At 52.0% G+C, this 20,190-nt stretch overlaps 1 protein-coding gene across 1 annotated transcript in view; it reads left to right on the top strand.

Moving 5' to 3' along the window:
• Positions 1-1,287, top strand: part of LOC120392849 (butyrophilin subfamily 1 member A1-like) — a 63,495-nt gene extending 62,208 nt beyond the window's left edge. Inside the window, exon 9 of the mRNA XM_039517528.1 lies at positions 598-1,287. Within this exon, the coding sequence (XP_039373462.1) occupies positions 598-1,115 (518 nt within the window). The 3' untranslated portion in view covers positions 1,116-1,287. The remainder of the gene's footprint in view (positions 1-597) is intronic.
• Positions 1,288-20,190: the final 18,903 nt, after the last annotated feature.

Below are 20,190 nucleotides of genomic sequence, written 5' to 3' on the forward strand. Positions count from 1 at the left end.
AGTGTAGACGTACCCTTGGAGAAGCTCCTTGCTTCTAAATCAAAATCCCAATTTTAAAAACTGAAATCTGGACTGATCATTCTCATTGGCTGGCCCTGATGACTAGCTACAGAACTTCAGTTTGAGATTTATTGAAATCTTGTCATTATCTACAGAGCTCAGATATGTGGCAGGATGGAGCAGGCATCATGCTGGCATCAACAAGAGAGAGCTAAGCTCCAGGGTTTTAAAATGAAGTGAGGGAGGGCACATCAGGGAAAAAAATAATTGTGACAATGTGAATATGAGTGGAAATCTATTGGGGCTTCCCCATGATTCCAGAGTCTCTAGTCCCCATCAGGGGAAGAACAGGATGAGAAACATTTGGAGTCTCAGTCTCGGCTCAGCAAATCTTGCTCTGTCGCCTCCCTGAAGAGTGACTCTCCCTTGCACTGTGCTGACATCTCAGAGCTGCTCCCCGTCAGAGTCGGGTACATCCTGGAGGAAGAAGGTTCCCTGAGTCACTCTCCAGCTGGGACAGATTCTGTCACTGACTCCATCAAACCCTCCCCCAGGGCCGAGCTCTGCCCCTAATGCTCTGATTCTCTCTCTCCCCAGTGACTGTGACTCTGGATCCAGACACGGCTCATCCCAACCTCATCCTGTCTGAGGATTGGAAAAGTGTGAGATGGGGGGAGACACGGCAGCGACTGCCTGACACCCCTGAGAGATTTGACACTTGGCCCTGTGTGCTGGGCTGTGAGGGATTCACCTCGGGGAGACATTGCTGGGAGGTGGAAGTGGAGGTGGGGGGTGGAGGATGCTGGGCTGTGGGGGTGGCCAGAGAGTCTGTGGGGAGGAAGGGAGGGATCAGCCTTAGCCCTGAGGGGGGGATCTGGGCTGTGGAGCGGTGGGAGGATACGTTCCAGGCTCTCACGTCCCGTGTGACCCCCCTGCCCCTGAGCCGGGCCCCCAGCAGGATCCGGGTTTGTCTGGACTGTGACCGGGGGCAGGTGACATTTATCCATGCTGGTGACAAGGCCCCGATCTTCACTTTCCCACCGGGCTCCGTCCCTGGGGAGAGAATCCGACCCTGGTTCTGGGTGCTGGGATCCCGGCTCAGCCTGTGTCCCTGAGACACACAGCAGAGGGGGGACCGGAAATCAGCCTCTCTAGCCTCATGAACCCCAGTCTCTATGATCTTGGAGGACTCCCATCTACCCAATCCCTGGCTCCTCATCTCTATGGCCCCGGAAGCTCCTCCCCCTCCCTCCCTTCAGCCCCAGGGATGCGAGGGGGGAAGAACCCCTGGAGCTGCAGGAGGGGCAGGGAGGGGGGGCTGGGTAGGGGGTAGTACTGACGGCCAGGTTGGGGACAGGCAAATATGGGGGTGGCAGGGACACAGAATTAATGAATCGGGTTTGGGGGGTTGAGGAGCAGCTGGACTCTCCAGGGAGCATTTTGTTCAGATCTGTGGGATTAGGTCTCCTGGGGGCATCAAGAGGGGAAGGGATAAGATCAGGGGAAAGAAGGGAGAAGCCAAGGAGGATGAGTGGGAGGGAGGAGTGGGAGGGAGGAGAGGAGAGTGGAAGAGACACAGGAAGATAAACAGGGATCAAAAGTGAAGGCTAGAAAAATGGTGAGGCTGGTCCTTGCTCACATACATCACAGAACAGGTCAGACTGACCCAGGTCAGTACCGACCAGGGGTTAGTTTTGCTGCAATCCAGTGTAATCCCAGTGGTATTTGGCAGGGACCTGAGCTGGCTGGAGCCTTTTTGTGTGTATATTCAAGGTGCTAAGGTCAATGCAGCATTTAGCCCAGTGATCTCCTCTAGTGCAGGCTGGCATCTGAGTTTAACCCCTCATGGAGAAACACAGGAGTTCAGAATCCCAGTGAGAAACCTCATCTCCCTGCTGGGCCTGGGGTGTTTATCAAGGAGTCTTTCCTTCCGAATGGTTGCACTTCATCACTGCTCAATGCTGCGGTGGGGGTGGCACCTGGTCTAGCAATTCGGGCACTGGACTGGGCCTTCAGATACCTTAGTTGTATTCCCAATTCTGCCACTGACCTGCTGCATGACTTTGGACAAGTCACTGCCCTCTCTGTGCCTCAGTTTCCCTCCTCACCCTTTGTCTTGTCTTCTTTGTGTGCAACCTGCTGAAGGTGGACATTGTCCCTCATTGTGTTTTATGCAGGGCCCAGATCTCATTTGGGGGCTGTGGGAGCTGCTGTGATCCAAATAAAACTAATAATAAGTTTTATGATACAAATCAGTAACAACATCAACAGCTTGTAACTTCCCCATCTCCAGCCTGAAGGCAACACTCTCAGATAGACCGGCCTGCAGCTCTTGTGATTCAAGCCTCACTGATCATTTAACAGCTTCTATTCTGTAAAAAGCACATGTGCCAACTTTCCAATGTGTCGGTTGGGGGAGAGGGGCTCACCCCACCCCCACTCCACCCCTTTCCCAAAGCCCACCCCAACTCTACTCTCACCATTCTGCCCTGTCCCCTGAGGGCACCACTCCTTACTCCTCCTGAGCTTAACAGCTGGGAGGCACGGGGCAGGGTTGCCCAGAGGGGGTGGCAAGTGGGGTATTCTATAGTATTGCAACTCTTTTTTTATGGAAGGGGCCCCAAAAATTGCTTTGCCCCAGGTCCCGTGAATCCTCTGGGCAGCCCTGGCACGGGGAGGCACTGATCAGCAGGGCCTGCCAGCAGGACTCACGCGGTTGGCACCTATGGTAAAAAAAATCCTTATTTCCCCAGTGGAAGCTGGTTTTGACAAGGATTCAGCTTCTCAGATAAAAGTCCCCCATGTCAGGTACCTTTAAAGACTATTTTTTCCCCCTTCTTGCCATTCTGCCAGATCATTTATTTTTAATAGTATCTCCCATTCAGTGAAGGCTTTGGAGAGCTGAATGATGCAGATAAACTCAGGGCCGGCTCCAGGCACCAGCCTACCAAGCATGTGCTTGGGGCGGCACCTTGGGAGGGGGCGGCACTCGGAGTTTGTTTTTGTTTTTTTTTTGTTTGGCCAGGTGGCGCTGGGGGGAGGCGGGGCTTAGAAGGCACGGTGCCATGTTGGGGCGGGGACTTGGGCGGTGCTTGGCTGGGGCGGGGACTTGGGCGGCACGACGCAACACTTGGGGGGGCGGGGACTTGGGCGACGCGACGCTCGGGGGGCGGGGACTTGGGCGACACGACGCTCAGGGTGGGGACTGGGTGGGGCGCCGCTCGGGGGTGGGGCCTTGGGCGGCGTGACGCTCAGAGGGGGGCGGCGCTCTTTGTTTTCGCTTGGGGTGCCAAAAATGTTAGAGCCGGCCCTGGATACACTTGTGACAGGCAACTTCCAGTGAAATTAGTCTTGTAACTAAAATCCAAAGTTATTACCCATTAAATTTGGCAGCAGTTCCCTACCTTGTACTCCTGGGCAGCTTCCTCTATAGGAACCACTGTGTGAGTTCTGTGTGCCTGGGGTCTGTCACGCACCAGACAGATGGGGATTTGAGCCTCTTCACAGAACAGTTTTGGAGCCTCCTGGTGCTCCCCACACACCCCATCCCCTCCTGCTCCTTTTGCTGCCTGAAAAGTCAGCCCTTTGGCTATGTCTACATTTGCCAGCTGCCTGTTGGACCTGAGGTTTGCACAGTTTCTTTGCACTGAGGGCAGGAGGCAGCTATATCTGATCCCTCCCAGCACTGGCTGATGCAGGCGCTGCAGAAATTTTGCCCACACTGCAGAGCGACAGGTGTGATGAAGTGGGAATGTTCTTAATGTTTTATCTAAATACTGTGTGGGTGCCTCAGTTTCCCCTATGCATTTCTCAAGGATCTAGATGGTGGGATAAGGGGGTGTGATTGTTGCAGAGCCCTAGAGGGCAGGGGTGTGCAGGGGTCTGCACAGAGAATGGCCGACACCCTGTCTCCTGGCAATTGATAGCCTGGGCCCCTTCCCTGCAAGGTGCCAACTGAAGGTGTCAGAGAACAAAGAAGTCAGGTGGCCTCCTTGCCTGAGAAAGAGACAATGATCAGAGGGGAGGGGCTGGAGGGAGTTTCAGTTTGGAGCTGGCTGGGGAGATGCGGCGATGAACCTGACTGAGGGGTCCTGTTTTCTGTACCTACAAGCTCTGTTTTAGACCATGTTCCTGTCATCTAATAAATCTGTTTTACTTCCTGGCTGAGAGTCACAGTGAATTGAAGGAAATGGGGGGTGCACGGCCCTGACTCCCCAACACTCCATGCCAACTGTTGGAAGTGGTGGGATCTACTGCACCCCGTGGATGGCGTTTCCTGCAGTAAGTGACTGGGGAACAGTAAAACGAAGGGGGATTAATGAGAACCAGGCATGCTGAAGGCTGAGAGAGGAGTGGTTTCAGGTGGCGAAGGAGCCACGCTTAACCCCTGGAAGTGTGTGATCAGCAAGAATGACTGTTGCAGTAACAGGGTCCCACTGAGGACTGCAGTGAGTAGTTCCAGGGGTGGAGGAGTCTGCTGCTTCACCCTGGGGGAGAGGTGGTGACCTTGAGAAGGGCTGGCACACTAGAGGTTCTTCCTGGAAACTGTGGGGAGCTGAGAGCACACAGGCCTGTGAGTCCACAACAGCTTGGGAACAGCAAAGTGATGGCCTATCAACATCTCCTTAAGAAGGACATTGTAAACCTGTGCAAAAAGAGAGGGTTATGCATTGGAAAGTTCACCAAACCACAGTGGAGGATGACGACCACTCTAAGGAGCAGATTCCTGACCCAAATGGGGCTACAAGAGGATGTGGGAGCAGCTGGAGCAGTAGCCAGGCATCCCCAAGACTCCTGTCCCCAACCAGATAGGGGGTCTTCACGATCGGGTTCCCCATCAGGGGATCTGAGAAGGATGGGATTGGAGCTGAGTCTGAGATAGCTGGAGGACAGTGAGAAGGAGCGAGAGGACTGTGAAAGCGGGAGCCCAAGAAAGAGCTATAGGAGAAGCAGTAGCAGCAGCATGAACTGGCGATGGAGCGGAGAGGCATAGGGGACTTCCCAGGGGTGAGGGAACCTTGATACTAAATTGCTGCCCCTGGTTAAGGGGTGGGGTGGGGGGAATGTGGATGCTCACCTCACTGCTTTTGAGCAGGCTGGAGATTTGAACCAGGGGAACCCTGTGGAAGAGCCCCAGAATCTAGCTCCCTTGCTGGGTCCCAAGGCTATAGATGCCATCAGCCAGATGGGTGAGGTGGTGGACAGGCTTCCACTCTTGGCCCAGGCCTATATGTCTGTGTGGACTCTCCTGGACTCAGGCCCCTTGGACCCACAGTGGGATCAGAAGGTGATGGACATTCCTGGGGTGGCGAGATTCTGGGACAGAGAAAACTTGTCAGAACCTGGGTGGTGCAGCTCCCCCAGATGCTGCAGGGCTGTGTGACCTGGGTGAAGGTCCCAGGTATGAAGCCATTTGCCCTGCCTATGGCTCAGATCACTGTGCAGACCCAGGAGAGGTCAGGCTGGCTGGTCATTGGGGTTCTCCAAGATATCAGCTGTGATGTCCTATTGGGGGATGACTGTCTCTCTTTGGGACAGGATCCAGACCCTGCTCCTGTCATGGCCGAGGATTTGAATTTGAATCCAGAGAACCAATTGGCTGAGACTGAAATTGTCAGTGAAAATGCAAATGACCTGGCTGGCAGCGGGGGAGGAGCTGCTAGGCCCAGGATACCTGCCTACCTGTAACCAGACCCCTGGGGCTGAGTGTGTTGGAGAGATGCTCCCCGCCCCCCTGCACACCAGAGAGGGGGCTCATGCTGGCTCTGATGCTGTGACCAAAGCAGTGAGCTCGCTGCCTGCTGTCACTGGGACAGTAAGGGCAGCGCTCAGCATGGGGGGAGCTGAGACCCCAGCAGAGTCAGAGGGGGGACACAGGCAGGGTAGGACAGCTGCCAACCAGGTTTGCCTGGTCCAGACATGCTGCTGGGAGGTGATCCAATGGGCACGGCAGGGAGGGAGCAACCAGGGTCAAGGCTCAGCAGGGCTGTGACCAGTGGTGAGCTGGAGCCGATTCCCACAGGTTCCCAAGAACCGGTTGCTAAAATTAGACCTCCGTGGAGAACTGGTTGTTAAAGGGCCAGGGAGTGGGCAAAGAACTCTGGTCTGTGGGCCGGACCATCCTGTTGCTCCCAGGATTCCCAGCTGGGGAGACTGAGGCTCCCCCGGCCCTTCCCCTGCTTTGCCCCAGCTGCAGCGTGGCCAGCTGCCGGCATCAGCTGGGCAGCTCAGCTGAGCTCCGGAGTCATCCTGCTGCTGCTTTTTGAGAGGCCCAGCAAGGTGGCGGGGGAAGCCTGCTGCAAGCTCCAGGGCTGGCTAGAGGGGAGGGGGGCAAGTGGGGCAATTGGCTCAGGGCCTGCAGGGGTCCCTGGCCCCACGAGTCCTCTGGGCCCTCCCCCGCTTCCCTCAACCCTAAGAGCCACAGCATGGCCAGCAGCTGGGCAGCTCAGCTGAGCTCCTGAGTCGTCCTGCTGCTTTGAGCTGCAGGCAAAGTAAGGGGCAGGGGACTGCAAGTTCTAGGGTTGCCGGGGAGGCCAGGCTCTGCAGGGGCTCCCAGCCCCACGGGTATGTCTCCCCTTGCCCAAGCCCCTTCCCCACTTAAATCAGAACTTTTTATAGGGAACCGGTTGTTAAGATTTTGGCAGCTCATCACTGGCTATGACCCCAGGCCCAGCCAGCATGAGGGAACAGGTCCCACTCCTTTCCTCAGCAGCTGAATCTCAGACCAAGCTGCAGAAGGATCCCTCCTTGGAGAAGCTGAGGGAACTTGCTGGCCACAGCGCTGCAAACCCCTTTGGGGCAGACTGCAGGGACAGAGTCTTGTGGGAGAAGGGATTCCTGTACCAGAAATGGGCTCCCCAAAGGGAAGTAGAACTGTGGGGAAGGGGGAGGCAGATGGTGGCCCCCCAGACATACCGCCGCAGGCTATTGTACCTGGCCCATGATTTCCCTCTCTTCGGAACATCAGAGAATCCAGCACACCAGGCAGCAGCTGCTGCAGAACTTTTACTGGCCTGGAGTCTGTGACATCATCCAACAGTACTGAGGGTGCCAGAGGGTGAGGCAGGCCTGGGATAAGGGTGAAGCTCCGTTGAGACCCCTGCCCATCAAAGAGGAACTTTTCCTGAATGTGGCTTTGGACACAGTGGGGCTCCTCAGCAAGGCGACCCGGTCAAGGAAGTGATGGTTTTTGTGACCCACTACCTTGAGGCAGTAGCTCTGTCCTCCACTGAGGCAGACATCATGGCAGACGTGCTGCTGACCATCTTCAGCAGAGTGGGGGTCCCCAGCGAGGTCCTTACGGACCAGGGGTTCAATGTCATATCAGCCCTTCTCCAGGGCTTGTGGGAGAAATGTGGGGTCTGGCCCATCTGGGTCTCTGCATATCACCCTCAGTCCAAGAGGCTGGTGGAGAGATTTTATGGGACCCTGAGGATGATGCTGAGGACTTTTATGACTCAGCATCTGCAGGACTAGGACAAGTACCTGCACCACCTGTGGTATGGGAAAGTGCCCCAGGAATCCACAGGGTTCTTCCCTTTTGAGCTGCTGTATGGGAGGAGACTGAGGGGACCTCTGGACCGGGCAAGGGAGGATTGGGAGGAGAAGGGGGGAGACCCCCGGGATGGATCTCTTCACTGAGGTGGGAGCCAATCCTCCCATCAGGTGTCCCCTGTTCAGAATCACTGGGAGAACAGCCCAGAACCTGGAGAGAGAGGTCAAGGACATCCTGGTTTTAGAGGTGATCCAGCTGTTCAACAGCCCATGGGCCTCACCTGTGGGGCTGGACCCCAAGAAAGACGGGTCACTCTGATTGTGTGTGGGCTATTGGAAACTTAATGCCGATGCCTACCCCATGCCTAGGCCTGGTGAGATTCTAAACAAGCTGGGGGTGGGGCAGGGAGGGGTGGGGGGGCTCATTACCTCTCTGCTATGTATCTCACCAATGGCGACTGGCAGGTGCCTTTGGATCCAGATGCCAGGTTGAAATCTGCCTTCACCACCCCTTTGAAGCTCTTTGAGTTCCTGGTCCTGCCTTTCGACCTCAAGGGGGCATCGGCCAATTCCCAGCGCCAGGTGCATTGGTTACTGAGGGGGATGGGAACGTGGCCTTGCCGTACATTGGTGACTTCTGTGTCTTTAGCCAGACCTGGGAGGAACACGTGTCCCAGGTGAAGAGGGGGCTGGGCTGCCTCAAGGAGGCAGGACTGAGGGTAAAAGCTGGAAAGTGTAAGGTGGGGTTGACAAAGGTGTTGTAACTGGGCCGCAAAGTGGAATGACTGCCCAAGCCCAGAGGTGGAGATGATCAGACATCAGCCCATTCTCCAGACCAAGAAACAGGTCCAGGCCTTTATTGGGATGGTGGGGTACTACCAGAGGCTTGTACCCCACTGTTGCTCCCTAGCTGCCCCCATCACTGAGCTATGTGAGAGGGGTAAGCTAGAGGAGGTGGTCTGGACTGAACAGTGCCAGAGGGCTCTCTATATTTAAGGAGGCTCTAATCCAGGGCCCGGTAAATCTGGTAAACCCAGACTTTGCCAAGCCCTTTACAGTGTTCACCGACGCCTCAGATGCAGGGCTGGGCACAGCGCTGATGCAAGACGATGCAAATGGGGAGAGACACCTCATTGGGTACTTCAGCAAGAAGCTGCTGTCCCAGGAGCAGCACTATGTGGCCTCAGAGAAGAAATGCCTGGCCATGGTGCAGGCTCTTAAAAAGCTGCAGCTGTATCTATTTGGGCAGCGCTTTGCTGTGTATACTGACCACTCTCCTCTGTCGTGGCTGCACCAAATGAAAGGTGCTGATGCCGAGCTGCTGGAGCCAGAGACACCTGTTCAGAGGGTGGCCAAGGTCAAGATGGGGGCTCTTAACCAAGAGAACCCGAATCACAGCCCTCCAGACTGGAGTGCTGGGAGAAGACCTGATCTAAGTTTGAACCCATGGGGTTCTGGGGTGGCAAAAGGGCATGGGCTGCATAAACCTTCCCACATGCAGCCTGCGAGTGCCATCAAGCACACTCGACCTACAGGAGGGCTTGAAACTGGAAGGGCCTGGTGTAACTCCCACCAAGGAATGGGAGAGGACCAGAGCTGTCCCCCGCTCCTCTCCCCTCCCCCAACCACGTGCCCAGAGGCCCGGCAAGTCTGTCAGCAGCCCTGGTGTCAGGCAACTTGTGATGCCATTAACCTGTAATTAAAATCCAAAGTTATTACCCATGAGAGTGAACAGCAACTCTGTATCTTGTGCTCCCGGACAGCTTGCTTGATGGGAACCACCGTGTGAGCTCTGTGAGCCCAGGACAGATGGGAAACCCGACAAATTGAACTTAGATCCTCTTCACACAGAACAGTTTCAGAGCCTCTTCCTGGTGTTCCCCACACACCCTCTTCCCTCCTGCCCCCTGTGCAGCCTCTACACTCAGCTGTTTCTATGGGGGCAGGACCCCAGCCCCTGAGCACCCCCAATCTCCCACTCACCCGCTAAGTGGGCAGAATGTGGCCCCAGCCCCCCATGGCCCCGGAGCAGAGGGATGGTGCGTGGCCCCAGCCTGAAGCCCAGGCAGCCCCAGGAGACTGAGTGTCCAGGAGCAGTGGCGGAAGCAGGGGAGGTGCCTGGGGGCAGAGTGTGGGTGGGGCTACGCCTGGCAGTTTGGGAAGGCATTGCCTTCCCCTGCCTCTGGTACCCGCCGCCCATGCTGACAGGGGTGTGAGGAGCACAGCTCATGCCTTCCATGCCTGGCCTGGCAGCAGCACAGACATGTTTCAGTCCTGTGTGTGAGGAAAGTGCCTCACATGGAGCTCTAGTGCCCACATCTCCCTAATGACAGGCTGGGTGCCGGCCATCAGTGGCCAAGGCTCCCTGCACCTGCCCAGAGGAAGGAGCCTGCAGGGCAGAGATTTAGGTGGAGCCAGGAATCAGGGAGAAAATCTGGGAAATTAGGAGATTCTGTGGCTCTGAGTGACTGAGGCCTGGTCTACACTAGGACTTTAATTCGAATTTAGCAGCGTTAATTCGAACTAACCGCTCAACCGTCCACACCAGGAAGCCATTTAATTCGAACTAGAGGGCTCTTTAGTTCGAATTTGGTACTCCACCCCGGCAGGTGGAGTAACGCTAAATTTGACATGGCTAGCTCGAATTAGGCTAGGTGTGGATGCTAATCGAACTTAGTAGCTCCGGGAGCTATCCCACAGTGCACCACTCTGTTGACGCTCTGGACAGCAGTCCGAGCTTTGATTCTCTGACCAGCCACACAGGAAATGACCCGGGAAAATTTGAATTCCTTTTCCTGTCTGGGCACTTTGAATCTGACGTCCTGGCTGGACATCGGGGCGAGCTCCGCAGCACCTGCAATGCTGCAGAGCTCTCCAGCAGAGGAGTTCATGTAATCTCTGAATAGAAAGAAGGACCCAGCATAGACTGACTGGGAACTCTTGGATCTGATCGGTGTGTGGGGCGAGGAGTCTGTGCTTTCGGAGCTGCGCTCCAAAACAGGGAATGCGAAGACCTACGAGAAGGTCTCCAAAGCCATGAGAGACAGAGGATACAGCCGGGATGCAACGCAGCGCCGCGTGAAAATCAAGGACCCCAGACAAGGCTACCAAAAAATCAAAGCGGCAAACGGACGCTACGGAGCCTGCAACCACTGCCCCACCAGTGACCGTGGACTCTGACGATGGGACAGTGTCGACGGACAGTTCCTCGGCGATGTTCACAGACGGGGAAGATGAGGAAGGGTTTGTGGAGGACGAGGCAGGTGACAGCGCTTACAACGCTGGTTTCCCCGACAGCCAGGATCTCTTCATCACCGTCACGGAGATCCCCTACCAACCCTCCCCGGCCGTTAACCCGGACCCTGAATCAGGGGAAGGAGCAGTCGGTAAGTGCTTTAAACATGTAAACTTTTATTCTTAATATAACAGGAATCTGAAGTATGTGAAAAGGAGGTCTCTATATATATGGGGATAGAACAGAAATCCTCCTGGGAGATCTCCACGAAGCTCTCCTGGAGGTAATCGAAAAGCCTCCGCAGGAGGTTCCTGGGGAGAGCTGCCTTATTGGGTGCTCCGTGGTAGCACAGTTTTCCGCGCCAGGCTTTCATGAGGTACTCAGGGAGCACTGCCTCCCCGAGCACGGCTGCATCGGGCCCTGGTTCGTGCGAGCTTTCACGCAGCATGCGCTCTATATCTCCTTCAGTGACCCTCCTCAGGGTGATCTCGCTCGGAGACTCCTGCATCTAATTAGGGTAATTACTGTAATGTTACGCCTGGTCCAAAGTATTTTTAAAAAATCTACGGACACACGGCATAGCACAGACTCAGCACGCAGCTGCGTGACGAGCGTAATGGAAAGCCAAAGAATATAATGGACGCTCATGGAGGGAGGGGGGAATGAGGACGCAAGGTATCCCACAGTTCCTGCTGTCTCCGAAAAGTATTTGCATTCTTGGATGAGCTCCAAATGCTTCTAGGGTCAAACACAGTGTCTGCGGTGGGTCAGGGCATAGTTCGGCAATTTGCGCACACACCACACCCACCACCAGAAGTGAAAACAATCCTCTGTTGAGTCTTTTACATGTCACCCTATCTTTACTGAATGCTGCAGATAGACGCGATGGTGCAGCACTCAACACCAACATCCTTGCTCCCCCCACGCTATGGATGGCTGATGGTACAAAATGATGGAAATCCGTCCTCATCATCAGCCTCTTGGCACATGGGGCAGTGCAAAAGGGCTGGTAACCATGCCGACTAGTATCAGTAAGGTCGATCAAGGGCATCTGTCCCTAATTTTTGATGGCTGATGGTACAATATGGCTGGTAACCGTCCTCATCATTGCAACAGGGGGCTGAGCTCCATCAGCCCCCCCCCTTCATTGTAAATAAAAGATTCAATTGCTCCTGGACTAGCAGAGGGATGATGGGCTCTTTCATCCACACTCCTTAATGTCCTGCCTGGACTATCATTGCAGCTGGAGGCTTCCTTCCAGTCATTTCTCACAAACAAGTCACTGTGTCTTATTCCTGCATTATTTATTACTTCATCACAGAAGTGGGGGGACAATGGTATGGTAGCCCAGGAAGGCCGGGGTAAGAACGGAATGAACAGGTGGTGTTGTTGCAGGAGCACCCCCTGTGAATAGCATACAGCTCATAATTTATGCAGGATCAGACACAGAGCAGCTGTGCTCTCTGGTTCTATGATACAGTGGTTCTCTAGTACACTTGCCCATAATCTAGGCAGGACTGATTCTATTTTTAGATACCAAAAAGGAGGAATTGACTCAGGGAGTCATTCCCAGTTTTTGCTTTTGCGCCCCTGGCTGCTTGGCCAGGGGCACTTATGACAGCAGCAAATGGTGCAGTGCAAAAGGACAGGTAACCATGCCCATCTTATTACCATCTTATTACCAATTTATGGTATGGTTGATGGTACAATATGGCTGGTAACCATCTCTGCTGTCATGCAAAAGCAAACTCATGCTGCTATGTAGCGCTGCTGGCCCGCCTCTGTCAGCGGCATCTAGTACACATACGGGGACATACACAAAAGGCAAAACAGTGTCCATGGTTGCCACGCTATGGCGTATGCCAGGGCAATTCTGGGAAAACGGGCTTGAAATGATTGTCTGCCATTGCTTTCCCAGAGGAAGGAATGACTGGCGACATTTACCCAGAATCCACCGCGAAAATGATTTGTGCCCCAGCAGGCACAGGGGTCTCAACCCAGAATTCACAGAGACAGCCTAGACTCAGTTAATTGTTCGCCAAAATGTATCTTTGCAAGGAATTCACTCCCTGTTTCCCATCTCACAGCTTCCACTGTCTCCAGACCTGCCACAGCATCCCCTGCAGAGGCTGGCAAAGATTAGGCGCGAAAGAAAAGACAAGGGACAAGATGTTCGAGGAACGTATGGGCTGCTACCTAGCAGAGGCGGACCAGCAGAGCCAGTGGAGGGAGATCGTCTCTCTGTGCCAGCGCTCACACAGCGAACGGGAGGAGAGGTGGCGTGAGGAAGACAAGCAGGCGACTGAAACGCTGCTTGGACTAGTGAGGGAGCAAACGGACACGCTCAGGCGCCTTGTGGATGTTCTGCAGGACCGCAGGAGGACAGAGACACCCTGCAGTGTATCTGCAACCGCACTCCCCTGCCACAAAGTCCCATACCCCCCTCAACGAAAGTAATCAGGAGGAGGGGCGGCCGGGGACGTGAATACTGTCACTGCACCACAGCACAGTGCTCAAGTACCCAAAGCTCTCATACCCTACCTTTGCCGAAGTCCTTCACTTCCACACTCACAGTAGTCCCAATCCCAGTCCCATCCCTAACTGTGTACTTAATTAATAAAAATGCTTTGCTGTTAATTACTGTTTCCGTTATGTTTTTCAAAGAAGACTGTGTTTGAATGGGGGCGTGGGGAAGGGGGTGGTTAATTGCATAGGACAGTCACCTTTCCCAGGTACAGACACGGGGCTGGATCAGCTGTGGGTCACACACTCGGTGCTGTCAGTAGGCACCCGGGTCGTTTTTTGGTGGTGGTTTCCAGGATGTGTGTGGGGGGGGGAGTTGTGACTTTGCAGCGGGGGAGGGCGGTTACAGATCTTATACAGCGGTCCTTGTCCTGGACCGCTGAGTCACGCAGCTGAGGAATCTGTATCCGTCCTCCTCCACCACAAGGTCACATATCCGCCCGCACACACAATTCCATAAAGAGGAATGGCAGGCTCCGTTGAAAGAAGCATTCCGGCACTGCGGACCGCTCTAGGAGCAGGAGCCTGTCATTTCTTGAGTTTAGAGGCGGTCTTTACATCACCGCACACCCTACCCAGCACAGCCTGCGTCCCAGTTTCAACCCTTTCACGAAAAGTCATGAATAAAGAAACCTTTGTTAAGTAATAATGGGACATGTATTTTATTTTTACACGTGTGCTGGAAGTGGGGGTAACGGGGTGAACAGGGTATGTAACCGAAGAGGAGAGTCAACAGTAACTGGGTAAAGAAACAGGGGCAGGTTCAGCTTCTCTGTAAAGAAACTGAACAGTCACAGGTCACGCTGCTCGCTGCTCGCTGGTATTTGAAGCGTTCCTTGTCGCTGTCCCAGGCGCCTGTATAGGGCTTCATGAGCAAGTGCATTAGCGGGCAGGCTAGGTCCCCGAGGATGACTATAGGCATCTGCACATCCACAACAGTTATTTCGTGGTCCGGGAAGAAACTACCTTCCTGCAGGCGTCTGAGCAGCCCACAGTTCCTGAAAACACACGCATCATGAACCTTGCCCGGCCACCCGACGTTGATGTTTGTAAAACGTCCCCTATGGTCCCCCAGTGCTTGCAGCACCATTGAAAAGTGGCCCAATTTCTCAGCAGCTGACTGTGGAAGAGGTGGACGATAAAGTGCGAGGAGGAGAAAACGGCGATGATCGCAGCGGGCTCCATGCTTGCAGTGCTGTGGCGTCCGCGCTGTCACTGACCAGAAAAGTGCACGAACAGATTGCCCGCAGGTGCTTCAAGGAGGGAGGGACGGAGGTTGTGATTGACGGTTCAATGACGACACTTATCCAAAACCACCCTCGACACATTTCTCCCCCCAGCAGGCATTGGGGGCTCTACCCAGCATTCCAATGGGCAGCGGGGACTGCGGGAACTGTGGGCAGGGCCGCCCAGAGGGGGGGCAAGAGGGGCAATTTGCCCCAGGCCCCGCGTCCCGCAGGGGCCCCCACGAGTGTTTTTCCCGTCTTCCCGCGGCTCCGGTTGAGAGCTCCCTGCGGCAGGTCCACCGGAGCCCAGGACGAGTGGACCTGCCGCAGGCATGACTGCGGAGGGGGGGCGCTCGTCCCGCGGCTCAGCTGGACCTCCCGCAGGCATGACTGCGGCAGGTCAACCGGAGCCGCGGGACCACGGCACCCGCCGCAGTCATGCCTGCGGCAGGTCCACTCATCCCGGGCTCCGCAGCTCAACCGGAGCCAAATGCCGCCCCCCAGGGAAAGGGCCGCCCCACGTGCCTGCTTGATCTAGAGCCGCCCCTGAGCGGGGGCCCCCCACCGCCGAAGACCCCGGGCCCCCGGAATTCTCTGGGCGGCCCTGACTGTGGGATAGCTTCCCACAGTGCACCGCTTCCAAAGTCGACGCTGGCCCCGTTAGTGTGGACTCACAAAGTCGAATTAGTGTATTTAGTATGGATACACAAATTCGACTTCATAAGGTCGAATCCACAAATTCGAACTAAGTTGATTCGAAATAGTCTTGTAGTGTAGACAAGGCCTGAGTCTGAAAAGGAAAGAATTGAATTAAGCCAAATCCACACTGTGTCCTATCTTGTATTTCCAGGCAGCCTCCTCCATGAGCAGCACCATGTGAGATCTGTGCTCCGGGGATCTCTCACAAACCACACACACGGCTTCCCCATCCTCTGCACAGAACAGATCCAGGGCTTTGCCGTGTCTCTCACACAGAGTCTCTTTTCCTGGTTTGAAATCCAGTTGTTTGATTTTTTCCACTATATTTGCTCGCTGATAATTATGCAGGGGAGCCCTTTCTGGATTCGGGCTCTGCAGCTGTAACAAAATAAGGACCCTCTTAGGGATATTTTGTAGAAGTTTAGGAACGAAAAAGAATTAAGATACTAGCCTGTCCTTTTAAAAATAGTGTTTTTAAAGTACCAAAACAACTGGGTAAGAATATGAAAACTGGCAATTGAGGGAACTTTACATATGTGTTTTAATTTAAAAAAAAACCAAGATTGCTTTTTAAAGTGTGGATTTATACAAAAAACACTGTTCTCTCTAACCCAACGGTTAACAAAATAAGGGGTATATAAACCATCTGTTACTAAAAACCTGGGGTTTTAAACCTGGGGTGCTTCTGCCTGCTTTTTTACATTTTAATGAAACACTTATGCCAAGGGGGCAAAATAAAAAAAAAAGTGTCTTCAGGTAGCCTGTTTTTCAAAGGAATCTTCTTCTTTTCTAATCCACTACCTTCAAAAGGCTGTTTCAAGTGGTTTTCACTAAAAAACTTGGGGGGGGGGACTTTTTCTTAGTAAGGATTTTGTGGGTTTAGGTCTGGGGTGCTTCTGCATCCTTTTTTTATTGAAACACCCTTACAAATAAAGGAATGTGTCTTCGGATAGGTTTGTTATTTCATGTGTTTATTTAATATGTTAAAAAGAGGAGGTTTCAGACATTACTTCAAAAAACACATTTTATAGTATGCATTGTTCAGCTTTTGTTACAGGGTCCTGGTTGTTTAGATAAGAGCAGAGCAGGGCTTTGCTGCAGCTTCACAGTTTTTACTAAAAAAAATAACCAGTGCTAGTCTAAAACCTGGTGGGGGGGGGGAGAGGGGGTTTGTCACTATACATTACTTTTATAACCCTAGACTGTTTCTAAATCCTCTTTTTTTATTAAAAAGCCTATACCAAAGGACTGTGTCTTCATTTCGGCATATCTTTTCAAGTGTTTATTTCTTTCCAAGACTTTTACCTCTCTTTGTTAAAAAGTGGGAGAAGAAGCAATTTTCTCAGTAGTTTACAAAATAAGGGGTATATAAACTAACTGTTACTAAAAACCTGGGGTTTTAAGCCTAGGGTGCTTCTGCCTGCTCTTTTTTCATTACAACACATACAAAAGGGATGTGTTTTAGGTTTATCTTTTCAAGTCATTATCCCTTTGCAAAACTTAATGTAACTTTAACATGTGTTTGTTAAAAAGCAGGTGAAGAAGCAAACTCCTTCTCTGTGATCCACTGACTCACAGATGCTGTTTTTGCTGACAGCTGCTTTGCTGCAAAAGCCTGCTGTCCTTACTAAAAAAAATGATCAGTGCTAGCCTAAACCTAGGAGAAAACTTTTATAAACAGGCTTTCTGTGTTTTTAAGCCCAGGTTGTTTCTGCAGACTTACATGTTATTGAAACACCTATGCCAAAGGGACTAAATGAAGGTATGGGTCTTCAGGTAGGCTTGTCTTTTCAACTGTTTCTTCCTTTCCAAGTCTTTCACCTCTATTTGTTAAAAAATGGGGAAAGAAACAAACTTCTTCTCTCTGATCCACTGGTTTACAAAATGAGGAGACTATAAACTGTCTGTCATTAAAAACTTGGGGTTTTAAACCTAGGATGCTTCTGCCTGCTCTTTTTTTATTACAACACATTCAAAAGGGATGTATTTTAGGTTTGTCTTTTCAAGTCATTATCCCTTCCCAAAACTTAATGTAACTTTAACTTGTGTTTGTTAAAAAGTTTGGGAAAAAAGCAGCCTTCTTATCTCTGATCTACTGACTCACAGAGGCTGCTTTGCTAGAAGGTGCTTTGCTTCTTTGTCAGGCCTGGTCTACACTAGGCGTTTAAATCGGTTTTAGGAGCGTAAAACTGATTTAACGCCAAAACCGTCCACACTAGGAGGCACCTTATATCGATTTTAATGGCTCTTTAAACCGGTTTCTGTACTCCTCCCTAACGAGAGGAGTAACGCTAGTATCGGTATTAACATATCGGATTAGGGTTAGTGTGGACGCTGATCGACGGTATTGGCCTCCGGGAGCTATCCCACAGTGCACCAGTGACCGCTCTGGACCGCAATCTGAACTCGGATGCAGTGGTAGGTAAACAGGAAAAGCCCCGCGAACTTTTGAATATTTCCTGTTTGCCCAGCGTGGAGCTCCGATCAGCACGGGTGGTGATGCAGTCCGAAATCAAAATAAAAAAAGAGCTCCCGCATGGACCATGCGGATGTGATCGCTGTAAGGGCAGGCAAATCCGTTCTATCAGCGCTCCGTTACAGAAGATGAAATTCAGAATCCTTTTTTAAAAATCTCCAGACAGACGCCATAGCAGGGACTCAGCGCACTGCAGCGTGACAAGCGTAACGGAAAGCCAAAGAATCAAATGGATGCTCATGGACTGGAGGACTGAAGCTATCCCACAGTTCCTGCAGCCTCCGAAAAGTATTTGCATTCTTGGCTGAGCTCCAAATGCTTCTAGGGTCAAACACAGTGTCCGCGGGTCAGGGCATAGCTTGGCAATCTACTCACCCACCCCCACCCACCCCAGAAGCGAAAGGTAAAACAATCCTCTGACTCTTTTACATGTCACCCTATCTTTACTGAATGCTGCAGATAGACGCGATAGTGCAGCACTCAACACCAACATCCTCGCTCCCCCCACCCGCCATGGGCGGCTGATGGTACAATATGATGGAAATCCATCCTCATCATCAGCCTCAGCTGATGGTACAATAAGCTGGAAATCCATCCTCATCATCAGCCTATTGGCCCTAATTTTTTCTGGTGGATGGATGGTGCAATATGGCTGGTAACCATCCTCATCATAGCAACAGGGGGCTGAGCTCCATCAGCCCCCACCCTTCATGTGTAAAGATTCAGTTGCCCCTGGCCTAGCAGTGGGATGCTGGGCTTCTCTCCTACACACTGCTTAATGTCCTGTCTGGACTATCATAGCAGCTGGAGGCTGCCTTCCACTCATTTCTCACTAACAAGTCAGTGTGTCTTATTCCTGCATTCTTTATTAATTCATCACACAAGTGGGGGGACAATGCTACGGTAGCCAAGAAAGGCTGGGGGAAGAACGGAATCAACAGGTGGGGTTGTTACAGGAGCATCCCCTGTGAATAGCATACAGATCATAATTTCTGCAGGCTCTGACACAGAGCAGCTGGTTCTATGATACGGTGGTTCTCTAGTACACTTGCCTATATTAGGCAGCACTGATTCTATTTTTAGATACCAAAAAGGAGGGATTGACTCAAGGAGTCATTCCCAATTTTTGCTTTTGTGCCCCTGGCTGATCAGCCAGGGGCACTTATGACAGCAGCTAATGGTACAAAATGATGGAAGGTGCAATATGGCTAGTAACCAATCTTGGTTTTTGCGCCCCTGGCTGATCGGCCAGGGGCACTAGCAGCAAATGGTACAAAAGGACTGGTAGCCATGATCATCCTCAGTTCCAATTTATGGAAGGGTTTGGATGGTGCAATATGGCTAGTAACCATCTCTGCTGTCATGCAAAAGCAAAAGCATGCTTCTGTGTAGCGCTGCTGAATCGCCTCTGTGAGCGGCATCTAGTACACATACGGTGAGAGTCACAAACGGCAAAACAAGCTCCATGATTGCCATGCTATGGCATCTGCCAGGGCAATCCAGGGGAAAAAGGCAGAAAATGGTTGTCTGCCGTTGCTTTCCCAGACGAAGGAGTGACTGACGACATTTACCCAGAACCACCCGCGACAATGATTTTTGCCCCATCAGGCACTGGGATCTCAACCCGGAAGTTCCAAGGGGCGGGGGAGGCTGCGGGAACTATGGGATAGCTAGGGAATAGCTACCCACAGTGCAACGCTCCAGAAATCGACGCTAGCCACGGACCATGGACGCACACCACCGATTTAATGTGCTTAGTATGGCCGCGCTCCACCCGATTTTATAAATTCTGTTTTACAAAACCGGTTTATGCAAATTCGGAATAATCCCGTAGTGTAGACGTACCCTTTGTCTTTCTAATCATCTGGTTTACAAAATAAGGGGTATGTAAACTGTCTTTTACTAAAAACCTGGGGTTTTAAACCTAAGGTGTTTCTGCCTGTTCTTTTTCATTGAAATACTTATGCTAAGGGGGTTAAATAAAAAAGTGTCTTCATTTAGGCATGTCTTTTCAAGTGTTTATTCCCTTAAAAGTCTTAATATAAAACTTTCACCTCTCTTTGTTAAAAAGTGGAGGAAGAAGCAATCTTCTTCTTTCTAATTCAATGGTTTACAAAGTAAGGGGTTTATAAACTGTCTGTTACTAAAAACCTGGGACACTTCTGCCTGCTCCTGTTTTATTACAACACATACAAAAGGAATGTGTCTTAGGTTTGTCTTTTTAAGTCATTATCCCTTTGCAAAACTTAATGTAACTTTAACATGTGTTTGTTAAAAAGCAGGTAAAGAAGCAAACTCCTTATTAAAAAGCAGGTAAAGAAGCAAAATCCTTCTCTCTGATCCACACACTCACAAAGGCTGCTTTGCTAACAGGAGCTTTGCTTCTCTGTGATCCACTGAACTCACAGAGGCTGCTTTGCTAACAGGAGCTTTGCTGCAGCTTCACAGTTTTTACTAAAAAAATAACACCTGTTAGTCTAAAACCTAGGGGGAAAAAACTTTTAAAAATAGTGTGTTACTAAAAGCTTATGGTTTTA

Source organism: Mauremys reevesii, unplaced genomic scaffold (assembly GCF_016161935.1).
Source record: "Mauremys reevesii isolate NIE-2019 unplaced genomic scaffold, ASM1616193v1 Contig12, whole genome shotgun sequence".
Lineage (NCBI taxonomy): Eukaryota > Metazoa > Chordata > Testudines > Geoemydidae > Mauremys > Mauremys reevesii.